The sequence below is a fragment of the Natrix helvetica genome (assembly GCF_964273705.1).
Source record: "Natrix helvetica genome assembly, chromosome: 11".
Classification (NCBI taxonomy): Eukaryota; Metazoa; Chordata; class Lepidosauria; order Squamata; family Natricidae; genus Natrix; species Natrix helvetica.
Window position 1 is genome coordinate 21,632,864 of NC_138562.1, and position 21,781 is coordinate 21,654,644.

The 21,781-nt window shown below is 46.3% G+C and overlaps 1 protein-coding gene across 3 annotated transcripts in view; it reads left to right on the forward strand.

Annotated features, from left to right (window-relative positions):
• The first annotated feature begins 583 nt into the window (after positions 1-583).
• The window catches only part of MTMR1 (myotubularin related protein 1), a 32,449-nt gene continuing 11,251 nt past the window's right edge, over positions 584-21,781 (forward strand). The window contains exons 1-13 of one of the 3 annotated variants that reach the window (XM_081963808.1): positions 584-798; positions 1,798-1,903; positions 3,994-4,017; positions 8,877-8,952; positions 10,745-10,839; positions 11,855-11,962; positions 13,410-13,508; positions 14,462-14,545; positions 16,374-16,523; positions 17,942-18,130; positions 18,727-18,912; positions 20,725-20,931; positions 21,665-21,757. In XM_081963808.1, the coding sequence (XP_081819934.1) occupies positions 647-798; positions 1,798-1,903; positions 3,994-4,017; positions 8,877-8,952; positions 10,745-10,839; positions 11,855-11,962; positions 13,410-13,508; positions 14,462-14,545; positions 16,374-16,523; positions 17,942-18,130; positions 18,727-18,912; positions 20,725-20,931; positions 21,665-21,757 (1,569 nt within the window). In that variant the 5' untranslated portion in view covers positions 584-646. Of the gene's footprint in view, positions 799-1,797; positions 1,904-3,993; positions 4,018-6,577; positions 6,629-8,876; positions 8,953-10,744; positions 10,840-11,854; positions 11,963-13,409; positions 13,509-14,461; positions 14,546-16,373; positions 16,524-17,941; positions 18,131-18,726; positions 18,913-20,724; positions 20,932-21,664; positions 21,758-21,781 lie in introns of all 3 variants that reach the window. The other 2 variants (XM_081963807.1, XM_081963809.1) reach the window with 2 other exon arrangements.

Consider the following 21,781-nt stretch of genomic DNA (forward strand, 5'->3'; position numbering starts at 1 on the left):
GAATACAAGCATTACGCTCCAACCTGAACACTTGTCCATTCCCACACTCCTTTGGCACACCCGTTTGCCCATTCTCACATTTTGCACAACACCCACACGCCCATCCTTTGGCCCCCGTTTTGCACACAGGCTCACACTTCTTCCCAGCCTTGCACACCCACACCTCTTACATTCCCTGGCTTTGCACACCTACACACACCTCCATTGGCTCCACCTTTGCACACTCACACTTCTTCCACCCACCTTGCACACTCACCCCTTTTGCATTTCCCGGACTTGCACATCCATGCTCCTCGCACTTCTTCCCCAGCTTTAGCACAGACTTTCCCTAGCTTTGCACACCCAAACCTCCACCGGCCCCAGCTTTGCTCCCTTGGTCCCAGCTTTGTACAGGCGCTTTCCGTAGGCTTCTCCACCCTCCCCTCCACCGGCCCCAGCTTTGCACGCCCCCCTCCCCCACTCCTGGGCCTTGCCCCCCTCCTCCTCCCTTGGCCCCAGCCCTGCACCCCCCCCCGCGCCTCTCCCCCCCCCCCCCAATTTGCACCTCCGCTTCCCCTCTGGTGCCCCCGCCCTCCCTCCCCCCCCCACCGGCTGAGGCTGAAGCGGCCCCTCCTGCTCGGCGGGCTCCGGCGCGGAAGCGTCCAACATGGAAGGCGGCAGGGCGGCGGGGACGGCAGCGGCGCTGGGCGGCGGGCAAGGAGGCCCGCTGGAGGCCGGAGGCCCTGCCCGGAGGCCCTCCCGCTTGGCCGCCACGGCCCCCTCGGCCCCCTCGCCCGGCACGGAGCAGCCCGCCGACAGGTGAGGCAGGCCGGGAAGGAAGAGCCGGGCCTGCGCGCGCCCTCCAAAGCCCATGGGGCGCGGACGGGCCTGGCCTGGCCGGAGTCGCCCTCCTCTGGCGCGGGCGGGGAAGCATGGGCTTTGTCGTCCTGCCCCCCGGGGTCGACGTAGAGGGAGAACGCTGGAATTGGGTCACATGGGCTTTGTGGTCCCGTGTCCCCCGTCCCCCCGTCCCCGGCTGTTGCCTTGAGGAAGGGGAGCGGGTGCTTGTAGTCCAGAGCAACGGGTGGGAGGGGTGGAATTGGGCCCCTGGGCAACATGGGCTTTGTGGTCCCCATCTCTCCCCTCCCAGGCAGCCTGGAGTTGCTGTTGCCTTGAGGAAAGGGGGGGGGGGCTTTGTGGTCCAAGTGGTTGACAGCTCCTTTTGGGGTGGTGGCTGATGGGGTTTGTAGTCCAGCCGGGCTGGGAAAGGGCCATTCCCTGAGGGGGGGCAGGATGGACAGTTGGGGGGGAGGGGAGAAGTGCTAAAAAAAATTGCATCAACTTTTAAAAATCCTCACTTTGCAACGCTGCTGCCCTTTTCGCAGCTCACAAAATAAGTACAGGTAGTCCTCGACTTACGACCACAGTTGAGCCCAAAATTTCTGCTGCTAAACGAGACAGTGAGTGTTGCCTCATTTTACCACCTTTCCACCCACAATTGTTAAACGAATCACTGCAGTTGTTAAATTAGTAACACCGTTGTTAAGTGAATCTGGCTTCCCCATTGACAAAAGGGGATCACGTGCCCCCCCTCCCCCGGGACACGGCAACCGTCATAAATATGAATCAGGTGTCCAAATTTTAATCACATGACCAGGAGGACTGTGCTGTGACAGTGGTAAATGTGACAAATGTCACTTTTTTTCAGTGCCCTTGTAACTTGGATCACTAAACCAACGGTTGTAAGTCGAGGACTACCTGTGTAGATACAAAGGAGTTTTTTAAAAGTCAAATCACATGTTGCATGTCCTTTTGTAGCCCTACAGGATCCCATGTTGAGTGGTGCAAGCAACTCATCGCTGCTACGATCTCTAGCCAGATTTCTGGATCTGTCCTCTCGGACAACGTACCCAGGGAATATCGGGTAAGTTTTTAATCTTAATTTATTTAATGCACCTCATCAGTGGTACTGAGAGTTTTCAAACTAAAATAGAAATTAGAATTCTTTATTGGCCAAGACACACAAGGAATTTGTGTCCGGTCCATAAACTCTCATTGTACATACAACAATAGTGATAGATCATTAATCATAGTCATTGTAAAAATATGTTCACTACAAAACATTAGTGGTAGTCATAAGATACTAAATAAGCAATCAAATTGTCATGCATGTCAGCTAGATAGTCCTGGACTTGCAACAGTTTTATTTAGTGTCCATTCAAAGTTACAACAGCCGTGGAAAAGTGACTTAAAAGTTTTTCACATTTACAATCCTTGTAGCTTCCTCCATGGCCACGTGATCAAAATTGAGGTGCTTGGCAACTGGCTCGTACTTACGACTGTTGCCGTATCCCAAGGTCACGTGATTTCCTTCGGTCAATGGGGAAGCTGGCTTCGCTACACAGCCTGGTTAACAACTAATCAACCACAGCAGTTCACTTAACAGCGGTGGCAAGAAAGTTCATAAAATGCCTCACTTCGCAAATGCCTCACTTAACAACAGAAATGTTGGGGCCGCAAGTTGAGGACTAACTGTGCAACACAGGAAGGGGGCAGTTATTGGTAGTGCTCAACTTACGACCAGTTGCTTAGCAACCGTTTGAAGTTGTGACAGAAAGCCCCCTCCCCCCCCAAACAAGTACTTATGATCCAGATTTAAGGTTCTCACAACGGTGTCCCGCCCCCTCCTCAACCTTGTGAACACATTTTGGGTACTCAGCAACTGAGCTACGTTTGCTATTGTTTGTGCCCGTGACTTACCTCTAATTTCCCAATAGTGTTTTACAGTCCAGTAAATACCATTAAACTTGGGTTGTTCCTGTGCTGGGAATATAAAGATTGTATATCACCAGCAAGGGAAGAACTTAACATAGCTTCTCCATATGGGTGGATCTGTTGTAGAAAAAAATCTGAGTCCCCCCCCCTCCGCCCCTCCCGTTTCCCCCCCCCCCCCCGTTTCTTCATTGATATTTTGTTTGTTTATGGTCAGGTAAGTTTAAAAAATTTTTCAAACTAACTACAATATGGACATAGAAGTTGTCTTTGCAGTTACATTGACTGATGGAATTGGAGGTTAAATTTCCATATATCCTAGGTTTTGTTTTTCCTTTATTCAATTTTTTTCCCATTGAGAACTCGAAGGAATATCTTTTGCTAACTTCCTGGAGAACTGTCTCCAATCCGGGTCAAACATTGTATTTGCTTCTCACATTCTATTAAAATAATAATAAAGAATAAATAAATACACAAGGGTAGAATAGCATGGAGACTATAAATGTTAGTTCTAACTTTGGATGTGCCTTGTTCAATTAATTACCTGACTGAAACGATCAAGGCTTAAACAGTGGCCTAATTTTTTTTTCAGGAGATTACCTAGTAGTGGTAGATTATTGGCTACCCTCTAGTGGTGGATTATTATTTAATTATGCAAAATAAATTTGAATATTTCAGTGGTACTTGTTTCCTGAGAATAACAGATGTGGAAGGAATGAAATTATTTGTGCATCCATGTTAAAATCCACACCTTACTTTTTTGTTTTAATGACAGTATTTTCTTTAAAAAAAATCAGTGAATTAATTGCATATTTTGAATGCTACCCTGTTTCCCCCAAAATAAGACATCCCCGGATAATAAGCCCAATCGGGCTTTTGAGCTCATGCACTAAAATAAGCCCTCCCCCCAAAAAATAAGCCCTCCCTCCAAAATTATGCAACACAGCAGCAGCCATAAGGTGACCACGCTCGCCGCCTCCTGCACCTCAAAAATAATAAGATCTCCCCGAAAATAAGACCAAGTGCAGTCTTATTTTCAGGGAAACACCATATTATCCCAATTCTGCTGACCAAAGATTTCACTCTCTGGTCTTCTTTAAGCTTCTGGTCCTCTTGATATATTTTTTTTGTCACCTCCTTCAAGAAATTAATGGAAGATATTCCACAAATGGAAATGGCTTTGTCTAAAATCAGGACTTCAGTCTATAACTCGTTGGATAATATCTGTATTTTAACTAACAGGTGTACAGGAAGCCCACCATAAGGGTAAGAATATATGTGCAAGCTATCAGCAAGTAGACTCTGACCTGTTTTGTGGTTTTGTTTTGTTTTTCCTGTTGTGTTCAGAACTTGATGTGGCTTTGGTGTTTGCTTCTCTTGACTTCCTACCTGGTTGTTTTCAAGGCGCTGGGCCATCTCCCTATGCAGCGTCACAGCTCGTTTGCCATAGAACCGTAGTATGTACCTGCCGGTGCTTTCGCGAACAGTATAAACCAGATTAGGAGTATATTTTAACTTTCGTTGGAAAAGCAGGGGAATAACAGGTTTTATCCTATTAATTCTGGCAAAATGGGTCCCAGCTTACATGCTGCAGACGGCAGAAGATAATTTTTGCAGCCGTAACGCAGGCAGCATATTCGAGTGGTTGGAAGAAAAGTTAAGGAAAGCCTTAATTTAGTCTGGGTGTCAACAAGAGGCCAATCCACGCCTCCAGTTTACACACGCTTGATAGTCAAACTCTTCGGAGAAGGAGTCTAACTCAGGGGTCTGAGGGGGTTATCACTGCCATAGCCAGGGGCATGGCTCCTCAATTGTTAAAACAGACTCCTTTGGTGTCCCCAGGTTCCTTGGCAAAAGGCTCCAGAGTAACAGAGTTGGAAGGTACCTTTTAGGTCATCTAGTCCAACCCCCAACGTTTCGCTACTCATCCAAGAAGCTTCTTTGGTTCTGAAGAAGCTTCTCGGATGGGAAGCGAAACATTTTCAAGGCAAAACAAAAGAAAAGGTCCAGTTGCCTTTTGAAAAAGCACTTTGGGGACAACCGTTACCTGGATGATGGAGAATCTCCATAGATGATTTTTTTTTTCTTTTTGCTCTGCTCACCTTTCCCCAGAAGGGCTCTTTTTTCCTCTTTCAAATGATCAAATAGACAAGCAAGAAATGCATAAAAAGAAAATAACACCAACTTGGACAGTTTACTGTCTCCTTCCCTGCTTTATAATGAGACCTGTAACCATATAATAAGTGTGATGCCTATAGCGAACCTTAAAATAAAATATCAAGATGAAAAACCACTGCCAGGAAAACATGGCTTTAAGTTTTTTATTTGTGAAAGGCGAGGATTTTATTTTCAGTTACATATTGCATTTTCCCCCTTGTCTCCCTATCTGATTGCTCAGCGTTCAGCCAAACCTTTCTAGCTGCCTCTTATTTTTTTTGTGTGCCAGATCTTCTACTATATTCTATACCTTCATCTGTGACAGACGAGACTTAAGACACAACAGCTCAGTTCTGCTCCTTGAAATAATATTCTATAAAGTGCAATCTACCGTAATCTTCTGACGGTTGGCTGCTGATGGTTTGAAGGTCAATTGAACCCTGCTTTCCGAATGAAAGGGACCTAGATGAGAAAAGCTGGGGAATTTAACCAGTCCTTTAACTCCGGAACGAAACGTGGGGATGTAGGTGGGCAGTCAAAGCAAAGACAGTCAAAGGCGGACAGAATAAGGAGGCATCCAAAGCCAGAGAGAGAGAAAGGTGTGCTCAAAAAGACCACCCTTTCTGCAACTGTAGGGCAGGCGTCTCCAAATTTGGCAACTGAGGTCTTGTGGATTTCAACTCCCAGAATTCCTGTTCTGTCCAAATTCATGTTTGGAGACCCCTGCTCTACAGGAATCCTTTCAAAGCTCCCTGCACCATATTGGCTCTGAGACCTTAGCACGATGAAGACTTGTGGACTTCACTTCCCAGAATTCCCATGGTGGCTGGGGAATTCCGGCAGTTGAAGTCCACAAGTCTTAAAAGTTGACAAGATTGGAGGTATCAATTGACCCAGACGTTCTCAAAGGTATGTGAGAAACACCAACTTAATTAACATCATTCTATGGATTGCCCAACTCTGGGAGGAGATCCTGTATACCTGCCGAACCCTTTCAAACTGACACTTTAATCAGGCGACCAAAACCGGTTGCAGTCAAACCCTGGCATGGCCCATTTCCCTGACTCTCACCTAAATCTCTCTCTGTGCTCATGAGCAGATTCCAGACAGTTTCGTAGCATTCTTAGCAAAAACAATTCTTTTCATGGAAGCAGAGAGGGAAGGGAAGCGCCATTGTTTGATCTTCCGATTGTTGCATGGTATGTTTCTGCTACCAAAATGTGCTGTTGATCAGTTTCCTTCTGTCGTTTTTTTAAAGCATGCTGGCTGCTTTTATCCTCTGCATTTTGCCTTTTTCATATTTTGAGAGGTTAAAAGATTTCTCGTGTCGAAAGGACCAGGGTGTACTTGGTGTTCTGTGAGATTAAGGCTTTTCTCTTAGAAGGATAGAAATGCATGCACTCCTGTTCCTTCCTTTCGTTTTGTTGCATTTTTCCCGTTTTCTTTCGTTTTAACCAAAGCAGCCAGTTTCGTAGGTGCCACCTGGAGACTTTTAATGCGTTCGATTGGGGAAAGGTATGAAAAAAGCTGATGTTGAGGTTGAAGTATCTACTGTCTCTTTTTTGCAAAATAAAAAAGAAAAGAATTCTGTCCTTTCACCTTGTTCTGTGCATGTTTTTCCCCCCTCCTCTTCCTTCTGCTTGCCACTCGCTGCAACCTTGCAAATCAGGAGATTCAGGATGGAGGCAATGGCTATCCTTCTGATGCAGGATTCGATCAGGTTCATATATTTATACTCCTATTTCATTCCCTAACTTTAAGAGCTGGTGTTTTTCCACGGGGCAACGGGGGGCCTTTTTTTGTTCACCTTTCCAGCTGAACAAACGGAGGGCGTGAAACGGGCGCAGGGGGTTGAAGAACCTACCACAGGGGTGGCTAACCTTTTTGGCACAGAGTGCCAAAACAGGAGCGTGTGTGTGCGTGTGTGCGTGCTGTATGCGTGTTAGCACATGCCAGAGCACCAAAACCCGGAAGTGAGCAGCTGGCCAATGCACATGGCGGCCAGATGTACTTCCAGGTTGCCAGATGGTGCGGTGAGCCCGCAGCCAGCCACTCTCTTCTGGGTTCTGCCGCACACATGCGTGCCAGCCAGCTGGTCTTTGCACATGACGGACTCCCCGGCTGTGTGCGCGTGCTCACCATTGCTAGCTGCACTTCTGGTCTCTGTCGCGCGCATGCATGAAGACCTGGCTGGCCTGTGTGCGCATGCTGGAACCTGGAAGAGAGCGGCTGACCATGTGCGCATGCACACTGGACCAACTGGCCCGCACACATGTGTGCTACGGAACCCGGAAGTGCAGCTGCCCACGGTGTGGCTGCCCAGAGAGAGGGCCCTGGGTGCTCCCTCTGTCCTGCGTGCTGTGGCTTCCCCATCAGGGAGCTGGCAAATGAATTCCTGCCAAGGATGCGATGCTCAGCTGGGGAGGTTCTTCTTCCCCAGGGGCTCTGAACCTTCCAGGAGGGGGTAATCCTCGAGTTGCAACTATTCATTTAGCGGCCAAAGTTAACAACAGCTCTGAAAAAGAAGAGACTTGTGACCTTTTTTCACACTTAACGACCATTTCAGCATCCTCATGGTCACATGATCAAAATTCAGCCGCTCAGCAACCGACTCCGTTCTGACGGTCGCCTGGGGTCACGTGACCCCCTTTTTGTGTCCTTCTGACAAGCAAAGACCACAAAGAAGCCAGATTCACTTAACGATTGGGATGAAGAAGGTGGCAAAAGGGGGGCAGACCTCCTTTGGCCACCGTCTCACTTAGCAGCGGAGAATTCAAGGTTCTCAATGACCGTCGCAGGTCGAGGGTTATCCATAGCCACGAGGTGGAGAAAACGGCCACGGGGGCTTGAATTTTGCCCTCAGGGACACCAAAACGTCCCTTCCTCCACTGTCCAAGCCACCTGATGCCATTAAGTGGGCATCCTGGCCTCTTCGAGCCGCGATTAACGCAAGCAGGGCTGAAAGAGGAGTGGCCTTCCAGTACCTGGGTGATCTCTAACACTTCCAGCAGGTGAGGAGACTTGCCAAGCTTGGCTTACAACGCCGCCTCCTCCGTTTCCCTAAGCCCATGGTGAGGTGACAGGCAGAGCCCCCTCCGTGGACACGCGGGCCATCACCAGCTGCTCTTCCAGTTTGGTGTTTGTGCGCACCGGAGCGCTGGAAAGCAGAAGAGCAGCTGGCTGGTGCGCATTCGCCTGCCCAAAGCCCACTGGCCGGAGCGTGCATGCGCACCAGCCAGCTGATCTTAGGGTTCCTGGCGCACGTGTGCATTCCAGTTTCGGCACTTGGTGCTGAAAAGATTCGCCATCCCTGCCCTAAGCCTCACTGGAGCCTTCCCCCCTCTGGACAGGCTCCTGGGATAATCAGTCCGACTTTTGCGTAAGTGTTTTGCCGCTTAACCCTCATTGCTTCGTCTGCCTGTCGTCAAGATCAAAGCCATCCAGCATCACGGATGCTCCGTAGAACCTGGACAGATTCACTCTGCCTTGATCAAGCTGGAGAGGTCTGGGATCAGCCACTGGGTCACCATCTCCATCCCCTCCCCCCTCCTGCTTGGGAATCCATCCCTTCTTAAACCTTCACCTCCAGGGACCCTCATCTTCACAGGGGGACGAACCACGTCTGTAACCTCAGCCTCTCCCCCCCCCTCCCCCGGTTCCTCAGATTTCCCCATCCCACTCCGCGGACGCCCCGTGTGAGCCGGATCGGCCACGCCCAATCCTTTGCAGAAGCAGAGTAGCAGGCGATGGACTAGTGTCCGAGTGGCAGGATCCTGTGATCTCCTGGCTCCTTGTCTGCAAACAAGTGTCTGCTCCCCCTCCCCCTCCCCCCCAGTACAAAACTGTAAATTGTGCGGCTTGTGTAACTTTCTAGCCAAAGAAACTTGCAGTGGGGTTTTTTTTCCACTTTGAAAGCTTGTAGAAAGTGAGACCTGAAATTGAATTTTCCCCTTTTGGATCTCTGCCAGGCCCTGAGGGATGGGAACAAGCTGGCCCAGATGGAGGAAGCCCCTCTCTTTCCCGGAGAGTCCATCAAAGCGATTGGTAAGTGAGACCCCTTCAAGGGAGACTCCCGGCCGTAGACTTTCTTCTTGGCGGCTAAGAAGTCTCAGGCAAGCGTCTCCCTTGTCGTTCGATATCTTCCCCAACGCGGCTGCGATATTTTCATCTTTGCAGCCTTAATCCCTCCAACCCAAAGCGGGGCTTTCGCTGAGCACAAAAGGCGACTCCGTCTGAAAAGAATTTTAATTACGAATTAACGTAGACTTAAGCAAGCCGCGAGATGGATGTCTGAGTCTAATCCCGCAGATACTTAACTGCTCAGCAGTTTCATCCCAATGCTTTGTTGTAGGGTTGGGGTTTTTTTTGGGGAGGGGGGGGGTCTTCCAATATTTGGAAATGAAACGTTGGTGATCTGACCTGCATGTGGGTACCACATCTCTTTTCCTCTTTCAAAATCCATTTGTCAGGGTTCCAAATGGCATCCAAAATTAAATCAGAGTCCGAGGCAAAGGATTTCTCAAAGTTCCAATTTATGAAGAGAGCCACGTTGGCACCTCTGGGAAAACCCGAATCTGAAAGCTTCCCGGTTTCCCCCACCCAGTTGAAAGTTCCAGATCTTTCCCCCACACCCACAAGTCCATCTTCCACTGCCAGGCTAGCAGTTCCACCCATCCAATTCCAATCAGGTGCAGAGGTGCAAAGACAAAGGATGACCTTGGCTTTCTACAAAGAATTTTGTTATGGCTGCATATTCCACATAATCCCCCCTCCCATTTTCCCACAATAGAAAATAGACAGTAGAGAGTGTGGCAGGCCTGAAACCTAAAAAGAAAAGATGGCTTGCAGGCATGACACCATTGAAAAATCAAAGATAAGGCATGTGAGAATTCTCAGTCTTCCAGGTCATGTTTCTTCCAAAGGTGCTTTTCCAAAAGGCAGCTGGATTTTCTTCCTTGTTATTTTTTTCCCTTCGAAAACATTTTGCTTCAGCTCAACTGAAGAAGCTTCTTGCATGAAAAATGAAACGTTTTCGAAAGAAAAACCTAAGAAAGTCCAGTTGTTTTTTTGGAAAAGCACCTTTGGGATAAAGGTGAACTGGTTGTAATGCATCTTCTATTTTCCTAATCTGGCTGGCTGGGGAATTCTGGGAGTTGAAGTCCATAGGTATTAAAGTTTTCCCTCCCTGGAGATTTCTTGCTCAATAATGAAAGTGTAACAGCACAATACTTGCTATCATACTGTACCTGCTCTGCAGTAACATCCGGATGACTTGTTTTTAATATCATCATCTTTTTTGGGGGGGGGGGATTTGAGAACAGGTGATAAAGCTATTGGAAGGATGTTTACCTACTAACTCTGTAGTCTAAAGCAACTTGTGTGGGAGGAAATTTAAAAAGCTATTTAAGGATTGTACCAGGTGCTTTCAATCCATCAAAGAAGTTGATCCTTCTCACTTTGTATGGATTATATACTGACTGGGAAGGTGTATGTGTGTATATTTTGTATAAAATTAAAATTTAAGACATCATCTGTGCTTAAAACATTTAATTTTTAAAATGGGAATCCCTGTGCCTTTAGCATTTCCTAAAATTGACATAGCTTGGTCTTTCTTTATTTTACTTTTCTATTGCAAAAATGTGAAGCTGTAAAATGAAGGGCCGAGAAAGATTGTTTTTTTAAAAAATCCTTTATTATACCTTGCTATGCAAAGGGAGTTTATTCCACCCGTCAGACTGTATTCAAATCGGGATTTGAAAGCAGAGATCATATCTTGCACGAAAGAGTTTTCAATAAAGGGATGTAAGCACTAATAAAATGTCACCTTTTTCCTCAGCTAAAGATGTGGTCTATATCTGCCCATTCATCGGAGCCATCAGTGGCACGTTGACAGTGACCGATTACAAAATGTATTTCAAGAATGTTGAGAGGGTGAGTCTTTGTTCTGTATTGCACATCATGCATTTTCTTTCTAGAATAGACTAGAGTAAAATAGAATAGAATAGAATAGAATAGAATAGAATATATGGAAGGGAAGGGAAGGGAATGGAATGGAAATAAGAATGGAGGAGAGGAGAAGAGAACAGAATTGTTGGAAAGGACCTTGGAGGTCTTCTAGTCCAACCCCTACTTAGGCAGGAAACCCTGTATAATTTCAGATAAATGGTTATCTAATATCTTCTTAAAGACTTCCAGTGTTGGGGCATTCACAACTTCTGGAGGCATTTTCTGTTCCACTGATTAATTGTTCTAACTGTCAGGAAGTTTCTCCTCAGTTCTAAGTTGCTTCTCTCCTTGATTAGTTTCCACCCATTGCTTCTTGTCCTGCCCTCAGGTGCCCTGGAGAATAGTTTAACTCCCTCTTTTTTGTGGCAACCCCTGAGATATTGGAATAATGCTATCATGTCTCCCCTAGTCCTTCTTTCTCTTAAGCTAAACATACCCAGTTCCTGCAACCGTTCTTCATATGTTTTGGCCTCCAGTCCCCTAATCCTCTTTGTTGCTCTTCTCTGCACTCTTTCTAGAGTCTCCACATCTTTTCTACATCGTGGCCACCAAAACTGGATGCCGTATTCCAAGTGTGGCCTTCCCAGGGCTTTATAAAGTGGTACTCACCCTTCACATGGTGATCTTGATTCTATCCCTCTGTTGATGCAGCCTGGAACTGCGTTGGCTTTTTTCCAGAGCAGTGTGGCTATAACTTGGCTGTGCATAAACATCAACTGCCACATTAAGTTGCCAGGTTTGGGAAACCCCGTTCTAGAGCCTTCCTGCTCTCACGCTTTTTGCAACCAGAAATTTATGTAGGTATAAAGTAAGCATAAAGGCCCACAGTGAGCTAACGTATCCTACAACAATTATTTTATCTTGTCCCAGGTGATAAATATTTACTCATGGGTGTATTTTAAAAAACAAACAAATGTTATTTTTTTCATTCAAATTTCAGGATCCGCATTTTGTCCTCAACGTTCCCCTTGGAGTAATAAGTAGAGTGGAAAAGATTGGCGTGCAGAGCCACGGAGACAATTCTTGCGGCATCGAGATTGTTTGTAAGGTATGAATTGGACGCCTGTAGAGATTCTCAGCCCTCCAGGTGACGGTTGTCCCCAAGGGGCTTTTTCTTCAGGAGGCAACTGGACTTCCTTGTTTTTTCTTTTGAGGACGTTTCGCTTCTCATCCAAGGAGCTTCTTCAGCTCTGGCTGGATGGTGGGGAATGGAAGGATTTATATTCCTTGCAGACAGATGGTCATTTGCATCCTTTTACGGAGTCCTTGAGGCCACTTGGAGGTTTATCTGTGTCCTCTGGGTCACCTGAGTGGTGCAAATGGTTCCTGCAGTCTCAATTTTTTCTCTCTGGAAATCCATTCCTATTCCCATACGATTCCAAGGGTCTTCATCCCAAATTGTATAGCTAAAAGTCTGTAGAGATTCTCAGTCATCCAGGTCACGGTTGTCCCAAAGATGCTTTTTTTTCAGAAGGCAACTGAACTTTCTTGTTTTTTCTTTTGAAGACATTTCACTTCTCATCCAAGAAGTCAGAGCTGAAGAAGCTTCTTGGATGAGAAGCGAAACGTCTTTAAAACAAAAAACAGAAAGTCCAGTTACCTCCTGAAATAAGCACCTTTGGTTAAAAAAAATGCTGCTTTTTTATTTCTGTACAGGGTTCTCCCCAACTCCCCAGTTGACCAAACAGTCAAAGATCCATGAATTTCTGCTAAGGTGTTTCATTGTAGAAAAGGTAAAAAGCCATTAGGAAGGAATCCTGCGAAGCCGCACAAGAAAGAGGCTCTCTGTTTGCCAGAATCCAAGTTCATCCAAGCTCAGAGAGCACAAAGGACCCGCTCAGTCCTGAGTGCAAATAACTCTCTTCTGCCGAGTAATCCAAATTCAACTTCATGTGCTGCTTTTTCCACCTTAGAAGAGAAGGCCAGGCAGGTTCTCTTTGGTTGGGGAGATGTTGCCCGTTCCTTGTTTTGGGAGGCTCCAATCAATTATCAATTATTTGTGTGTTGGGATCCCATTTGAGAAGCAACTTTCCCAAGCTGCTCATAATTATTTGTCCTCGAAAACAAAAGTGTAGGATGGGATTTTACTGTGCCCAAAACATAAATTAAGTCTGATTTTCTCTAGCAAGAATGTTCTGACCCAGGCTTCCCCAAAAAGCACAGGCAGAGTCCTGGTCCCGAGAAAACCCCTTTTATTAAACACACACTGGGAACAGGCTCCACTGCTGTCTAGCTCCGAAGGCACCTGATCACTGCCAGACGGCCTCAGCCCCCTCTCTGCCTCCGACGCAGAGCCCTCCTCAGAGCCTTCCCCAGAGTCCAGGACTGGCCCAGGTTCCCCCCCAACCTCCTCACTGTCCAAATCTGCTGCCAACTCTGCTGGCCTCTGGCAGGTCACAACAGAGAATCAACAATGCAAAATGCTTAAATTTCTATAACGTGCTGTAATTTTTTTCAATATATAACCCGTCAGAACTAAAGATATCTTTCGACAGGATATGAGAAATTTGCGGCTTGCTTATAAACAGGAAGAGCAGAGACTGGAGGTCTTCCAGAACCTGATTACGCGAGCATTTCCTCTTTCTCACGGCCTGGTAAGCCTGAAGGAAAAGTTCTTCCCTAGCAAACGAAACGAGGAAGAAGAAAGGAATGGAGAGAGAGAGAGAGAGGGAGGGAGGGAGGGAGGGAGGGAGGGAGGGAGGAATGGGACTGGGTTGTGCCAGTCAATTACAACCTCGACTTGATGACCTCATTGAACACCAATTTCTGTTGCTAAGCAAGACCATTGTTAAGTGATTTTCGCCCACATTTTACGACCTTTCTTGCCATAGATGTGAAGTGAATCACGGCAGTGACCCACTTGTTAACAGCTTCCCCGTTGACTTTGCTTGTCAGAAGTTTGCAAAAGGGGAGTCCCTTAGGGGAGAGGGAGCGGTTAACAAATCCAATTAAAGTAGAGTAAAGTAAAGGGACCCTGTGTCTCTGGGACACGGCAACGGTCATAAGTACGAGCCAGTTGCCAAGCGTCTCAATTTTAATCACGGGGTTTAATCATGGAGCTTATGACAAAGGTCATAAGTGTGAAAAGTAGTCATAAGTCCCTTTTTCCAGCACCGTGGTGGCTTTGAACCAGTGATGGGCTCTGACCAGTTCAGACCAGTTCGGCCGGATGGGGAATAGCTTGGTGGCCTGAGTTGCTGGAACTGGCAGACACCCAGGCCTGCCACAGCCGTAGGCGCCTCCATCTGGTCTTTGGCTTCTGCGCATGCGCAGTGCAGTTTTTGTTGTACTGCGCATGACTGCGTGCATGGTGCATCCCTGAGCGAACCGGCAGTGGCAGCTGCCGGAAGCCACCACTGCTTTGAACGGTCACTAAATGAACTATTGTAAGTCGAGGACTACCTATAATATGAAAAATGAGTCTGGGTAGCTAGTTTGCTGTCACGTAGCTTCCTTTTCACTTCTCACAACTAGATGGCTGTGGAGAGGAGGAGATGGAAGTTCAGTGGCCCTGACTTTTGGCTTTTCTTTCCTTCTCTGCCTTCAGCCCTTCTTTGCCTTCAGTTACAAAGAGAAATTTCCTACTAACGGTTGGAAGGTTTACGATCCGGTGGCAGAGTATAAAAGACAGGTGAGCCTGGTTGATTTTCACCTTTGAAGTGCCGTCCAACATCGAGCATCCGGCATATATACACAGGCACATCTACAATAAACAGGGTGCCATGCTCCCTCGCCCTTATATTCTTTGGTCCCGTAGAGAAGGTCCAGTTTCTTCATCCTGGAGAGGCTGTGGAATTGTTGACCAGGCGTTTGGAGGTGACGGCTGAAGGGATGACTGTTCATAAATTTGAGTAGAGAGGTTTGAAGAGCCCAGGTGGAAGGTCTACCCAGCTTCAGGTAGATTCAAGATGTTCACAAGGCGTCTACCTGGAGTTAGGTAGACGTTCCACCAGGCTGTTCAAACATCTCTACTCAAATTCATGGGTATTCCTACATGTAGTTGTGTCTTCACCAGGGGTGAAATGCTCTGAAGTCTGCTACCGGTTCACTTCACGCTCGCATGCGCACTGCAGGCGCTAAGAAGCCTTTTCTGAGTCTGCAACGGTAAGTAGAACAGCGAGGGGGAGGGGAACAGCTGTGCCCCACGATTTAGATTAGCTGGAAAGCAGGATTTCCGGATTTCTAGCGAATATAAATTGCGCGGCACAGCTGATCATCGGAACCTTTTTCCAGGATTTCTTTTTACTACCGGTGGCATTTCACCCCTGGTCTTCACAAAGGAGGTAGAAGGCAGAAGAACCTCAAGGTAAGAACCAAGATGTTCAAAGAGATTCTGAGGCTCTTTTGCCTCCTTTGTGAAGACACAACTACAAGTATGAGGAAGAATATTTATAGCTGAGGGTTGGAATGAGGGGTCCTTGGTGCTCTCTGAGCTTGGTTGCAGATGTTACATTATCAAATTAGGTAACTTGGTGACTAGCACTGATGATGTTACCTAGTTTGGGAATGAAACCTCTGCAAGAAAACCACCAAGCTCAGAGAGCACCAAGGAATCCTCAACTACAAGTATATTTTGTCAACTTAAAGTGTGAAAACTCATCTAGTAAGTGTGCGTGTCTTTTCATTCATCCAAGTACTAGCTACTTCACAGTAAAATCAGTGTGGAAGCTAATTCCATTCCTTCCTGTGAAGTGGAAACCATGTGGATGGATTGATCAATAGATCCCTATTTATTTTATTCATTTATTAAATTGATGGGCCGCCCATTTCACTATCAAGCATCTCTGGACCAGAGGTGGCATTCTACTGGTTTGGAGTGCTTCGCCCGAACCGGTAGCAGAAATCGTAGGTGGCCCCACCCTGGCTCTACTGGCTCTTAGGCCATTGTTCGCCAAAGGCACATCCCCAGTGCTCACATTTTGTGACCCAGTAGGGAAAGTAAGTGAATCCCACTCCTGCTGTGGACATATCATGTAGAGCGTGTAACCTTTTATTACAGAAGGTGCATACAGATATTATGGCTTGAATGGTTTGAATACAAAGTACATCTGGAGGATACATAGAGGCCCAAAGAATATTTCTCTCTGTGCCTATAGGAAAATAATAATCATAAATGTATATCTGTATATGATGTATATGACTATCAATTCTCTGCCAAATTATTCAGGGTTGTTTACAGTATGCAATCAAGCTAAATGGATATAACACGTTAATACAATACGTTAAGAATAGGGAAAACAACAGGTGTCTTACCTGTTTAATATACGCACCAGGAATTTTAAACTTTAAGCTGCCTGCCTGCTGTGTTCCCAAACATTATACTGCATTTGCGTAATTAATAAAATAAAAATACTCTACCGAATTATTTATAACAATTTGGTTACGATTGCTTCCTTGCTTCCTACAGTCGGTTTCTCATGATCGAAGTTTGATGTATATAAAAATGTTTTGTTTTCAAGGGTTTACCCAACGAGAGCTGGAAAATATCCAAAATTAACAGCATGTATGAATTTTGTGACACATATCCCGCCGTTCTTGTTGTGCCAAGCAGCGTCAGAGACGAGGACGTCTCCCGGGTGGCTGCATTCAGAGCGAAAGGCAGAGTTCCAGTAAGGCTGAGATTCAGAATGTTGATATCAAACTTCATCGCACCCTCGTACCATAACTGACATGTTTTCATGAATGCTTAATTATAAACCAGATCTTTCCTCAAGGATATGGGCTGAATTTATATTAAGGAAAGCTGTATTGAAAGAGGATGTGCTGGGTTTTATAAGTGGAGAAAGAATAGCACTTAGCAGACTTACATACCGCTTCCCAGTGCTTTCCAGCCTTCTCTAAGCGGTTTACAAAGTCACCCTCTTTTCCCCAACAATCCGGGTCTTCATTTTACACACCTCAGAAGGCTGAATCAACCTTGAGTTGGTCAGGATTGAACTCCTGGCAGTGGGCAGAGTTAGCCAGCAAGGCAATAGACTTATATCCCGCTTCACAGGGCTTCACAGCCCTCGCTAAGCGGTTTACAGAGTCAGCCTCTTGCCCCCCAGCAATCGGGATCCTCGTTTTACCCACCTCGGAAGGAGGAAAGGCTGAGTCAACCTGGAGCCGGTCAGGATCGGACTCCTGGCAGTGATCAGAATTAGCCTGCAATGCTGCATTCAAACCTCTGCACCACCACGGCTCTATCAAGAAACATGGACAACCTGTGCTGTGCTAATAAAATTAATCTGATAGCTGACAATACAAGGACCTGGAGACTCTAGCACTAAAAGTCAAGCAGCTCAGTGAAAGAATGGGAGGAGATGTAATAGGTCTTCCAGGCGTTTTAAGTGGGCAGAGTTGTATAAAAATAGTTGTCTGTGGGTTTTTCGCTATTCTTGGAAAATTGCATCCAGTTTTGGTCACTACAGTACAGAAAAGATGCGGAGACTCTGGAAGGAGTGCAGAGAAGAGCAACCAGGAGGATGAGGGGACTGGAGGCTCAAACATAACAATGAACGGTTGCACAATGAACTGGGCCTGGCTGGCCTAGTGAAAAGAAGCACCAGGGGAGACAGGGTAGCAGTCTCCCAATAGTTGAGGGAGGGGCTGCCACAGAGAGGAGGGGGTCAAGCTATTTTCCAAAACACCGACTGGGCAGACAAGAAACAATGAATGGAAACTAATGAAGGAGAGAAGCAACCTGGAATTAAAGGGAAAATTTCCTAACAGTGAGGACAATTAACCAGTGGAACAGTTTGCCTTCAGAAGTTGTGGGTTCTCCGACACTGGAGGTTTTTAAGAAGAGACCGGACAGCTATTTGTCTGAAGTGGTGTAGGGCTTCCTGCCTAAGCAGGGGGTCAGACTAGAAACCTCCAAGTTCCCTTCCAGCTCTGTTATTCTGTTCTTGCTCTTTTGTACAGTGATTGCTTCCCATTGGTTAATGCATCCCATTTAGCGTGAGTGTCAGCAAGAGCTTTATTTGTAAGTTCCTTTCTCTCCACCACCACCACCCCGATCCTCCACCCCTCCCCCCTCTTAATCCAGGTGTTGTCCTGGATTCACCCCGAGAGCCAGGCCACCCTCACCCGATGCAGCCAGCCTCTCATCGGACCAAACGACAAACAGTGCAAAGAAGACGAGAAGTACTTACAGACCATCATGGACGCCAACGCTCAGTCGCACAAGCTCTTCATCTTTGACGCCAGGCAGAACAGCGTCGCCGACACCAACAAGGTAGGAGAGGCACCGAAGAGGAGGGCGAGGGGGATTAAAGGAGCATCGGCAAAGCCCAAAAAACCCTGCAATTTGGTTTCTATTGGAATGTCAACTTGTTGAGCATTCATTATTCTTTATTTTTATCCCACCTTTATTATTTTTATAAATAACTTGAGGCAGTCAACATACTTAATACTCCTTCCTCCTCCTATTTGCCCCACACCAAAAACCCTGCAAGGTGGGTTGGGCTGAGAGAGAGAGAGAGAGGAGAGAGAGAGAGGAGAGAGAGAGGAAGAGAGAGAGAGAGAGAGAGAGAGAGAGAGAGCAGGACTGGCTTAAATCACCCAGCTGGCTTTCATGCAGAAGGCGGGACTAGAACTCCCAGTCTCCTGGTGATTGGCCCAAAGTCACCCATCTGGCTTTCATGCCTAAGGTGGGACTAGAACTCCCAGTCTCCTGGTGATTGGCCCAAAGTCACCCAGCCGGCTTTCATGCCCGAGGTGGTAGGACTAAAACTCACCGCTTCCTGGTCTCTAGCCTGGCGCCTGAACCACTGGACCAAACTGCTTCTCCACTTAATGCATAGGGGTGATGGGAACCCATTGTAATTTCAGGCCAAAGGCGGAGGCTACGAAAGTGAAAGTGCCTATCCCAACGTGGAACTGATCTTCTTGGAAATCCCGAATATACACGTGATGAGAGAATCGCTGCGCAAGCTGAAAGAAATCGTTTACCCCACCATCGATGAATCCCATTGGCTTTCCAACGTGGAGAGTACACACTGGCTGGAATACATACGGGTAATTGATGAAATGTGGGATCATATCGTGCTTATATGATGCTTCTCTGTAGGCTGTCTTCTGTCTCCCGTCAGGAAAGATTTTATATCAAAGTAATTATTTTATTTTTTTTATAAAGGTTTTTTTTTATTTTTGAATAAACATAAACAGTCAAAACACAAACAAAAAACCCACAAAACCATTTTCCATTACAAATTGTAGAAAGTGTGTCAATTGCTTACAAAAACTTCCGTACATCCCTTCCACAGTCATCACCTACAATTCATATCAAATCATATATTTTAAATCAAATATATTTATATATATATATATTACTATCATCATGCCTCAACCTTCATTTGACTATAATTGTTTTTACGTCCTTTTATATAAAATATTCCAGATTTAGAGCAAAACTACATAATGGCATTCCATTAGCTCTTCCCAATATCATCCAGTAACATTACATCTTTATAACATGTTCTATTTAAAAATTGGTTATATTTAATAACAGCTCAGAAATCAGGGTAGACTTGGGAGTAAAGCCACAGGTGGAAGCTGCTTGGCTCCTCCCATAGGAAATAAAAGAGGAGCGAAAAGGGAGGGGGCTTTTGCAGGAAACTGTTTGTTCGGTCGTTAGATTTGTTTCAGGAGTGTGGAGATCTGTCCGTGAATCCCAGAGACTCTGTGCCAAATCTTTCCTTGCACAGCCCCTCATTGGGAAAGTGTTTACATGGCAGCTTTCCAAGCTAGATAAGGTCTGGGGTCATAAATATTCCTTTGAAAGATTGTTTGCCAGACCTTGGCTGAATGTGAATGAAAGGAATTTGTTTAATAAAAGGGGTTTTGTCGGGACCAGGACTCTGCCTTGTGCTTTTTGGGGAAGCCCGGGTCAGAGCATTCTGGGAGTTGAAGTCCACAAGTCTTAAAGTTCCCAAGGTTGGACATCTCTGTTTTAGAAGATTGAGCATTCCAGAGTCCACCCAACACTAGGGGTCTCTAACCTTGGCCACTTTATAAGAGCTCTGAACTTCAACTTCCAGAATGCCCCAGCCATCCATTCTGACTGGGGAATTCCGGGAGTTGAAGTTCAACAGTCTTAAAAAGTTGCCAAGGTTAGCGACTCCTGCCCTACCTTGAAGACTACCTGTAATGAAAAGCTACTCCAAAGGTTCATTGTTTGAACTAAAGCCCCTGGTCTTCAATGGAGGAAAGTCTGTCTGTGAATTTGCTCACAATAACGACACTAAGCTTCCCTATTTAGTAGCAGCCGTTGCTGATCCCCTGCAGCATTTTTACTGAGGATTGTCGAAAGACAAAATGCTGCATAACATAAACCTCTGGTTTAGTTTTGCTGTTTGTTTTCACCAAGATGCCTTTTAACAGAACTTCCCTGCCCTGGAATATCTTGAGACTCTGGAAAGAGTGCAGAGAAGAGCAACAAAGATGAGTAAGGGACTAGAGGCTGAAACATAAGATGAGCAGGAACTGGGCATGGCCAGTTTGATGAAAAGGAGGACTAGGGCACTGGAGACGAAAACATATGAAGAACGGTTGCAGGAACTGGGTGTGACTCGTTTTATGAAAAGAAGGACTAGGGGAGACATGGTAGCAGTGTTCAAGTATCTCAGGGATTGCCACAAAGAAGAGGGAGTCAAGCTATTCTCCAAAGCCCCTGAAGACAGGACAAGTTTTAAGAAGATGTTAGGTAGCCATTTGTCTGAAATGGTATAGGGTTTCCTGCCTGAGCAGGGGGTTGGACTAGAAGACCTCCAAGGTCCCTTATTCTATTGTATTTCAACTTGGATTTTTTTTTCTTATTTTTTCTAAAAGATGCTTCTGGCCGGAGCTGTGAGAATTGCTGACAGAATTGAGTCTGGGAAAACTTCGGTTGTGATTCATTGCAGCGATGGTTGGGACCGTACCGCTCAGTTGACGTCCTTGGCGATGCTCATGCTGGACAGCTACTACCGGACCATCAAAGGCTTCGAGGTCCTCTTGGAGAAGGAATGGATGAGTTTCGGGCATCGCTTTGCCATGGTGAGCATCACGCAAGACGGAAAGGAAATCGTTCAAGGATTTAAGTCTGGAAACTCAAGAGGGCAGCAGTCACTTCAAAGCGCCAGCGGAAACGGTTCACCAAAGGAGGCCAATCTCCATTCGCGGTTTTTGGTTTAGCAACTTCCTCTTGGGTTTTCTCAAGAGGCAACTGGACTTTTTGGGTTTTCTTTGAAGATGTTCTGCTTCTCATCCAAGAAGCTGTCTGTGTCAAAGGGGCCATCTATGTCAAAATTGAACAGCTCCCTCTCAACAGAAAGTGAGGGGTACAACTCCATCTACCTCCAGTCTACAACACAGATCCTTTCAGCAGTTCCACCAAGGCTTCACACCCATTTGCACTACTCAGGTGACCCTCAGGACACAGATAAACTTCCAAGTGGCCTCAACGATTGTCTAAAGGGATGCAAATGACCAGCTGCCTGCAAGGAGTATAAATCCTTCCATTCTCCACCATCCAGTCGGAGCTGAAGAAGCTTCTTGGATGAGAAGCGAAATGTCTTCAAAGAAAAACCAGAAAGTCCAGTTGTGTCTTGAAAAAAAAGTCCCTTTGAGACAACCATGAACTTGGGTGAATTGAGAATCGGCAGAGACATTCCACTTGGGTTGTCTATGGAGATTCTCCATCATCCAGGTTTTCAAAAAGCAGCTGGTTTTTCCCCCCTTGAAAATGGTTTGCTGAGTCCCTTTTTGTTTTTGTTTTCCTCCCCTACAGCGAGTCGGTCATGGAGATGACGATCACGCTGATGCTGACAGATCCCCCATGTTCCTACAGTTCATTGATTGTGTCTGGCAAATGACGAAGCAGGTGAGAACTTAAACATATTGATTT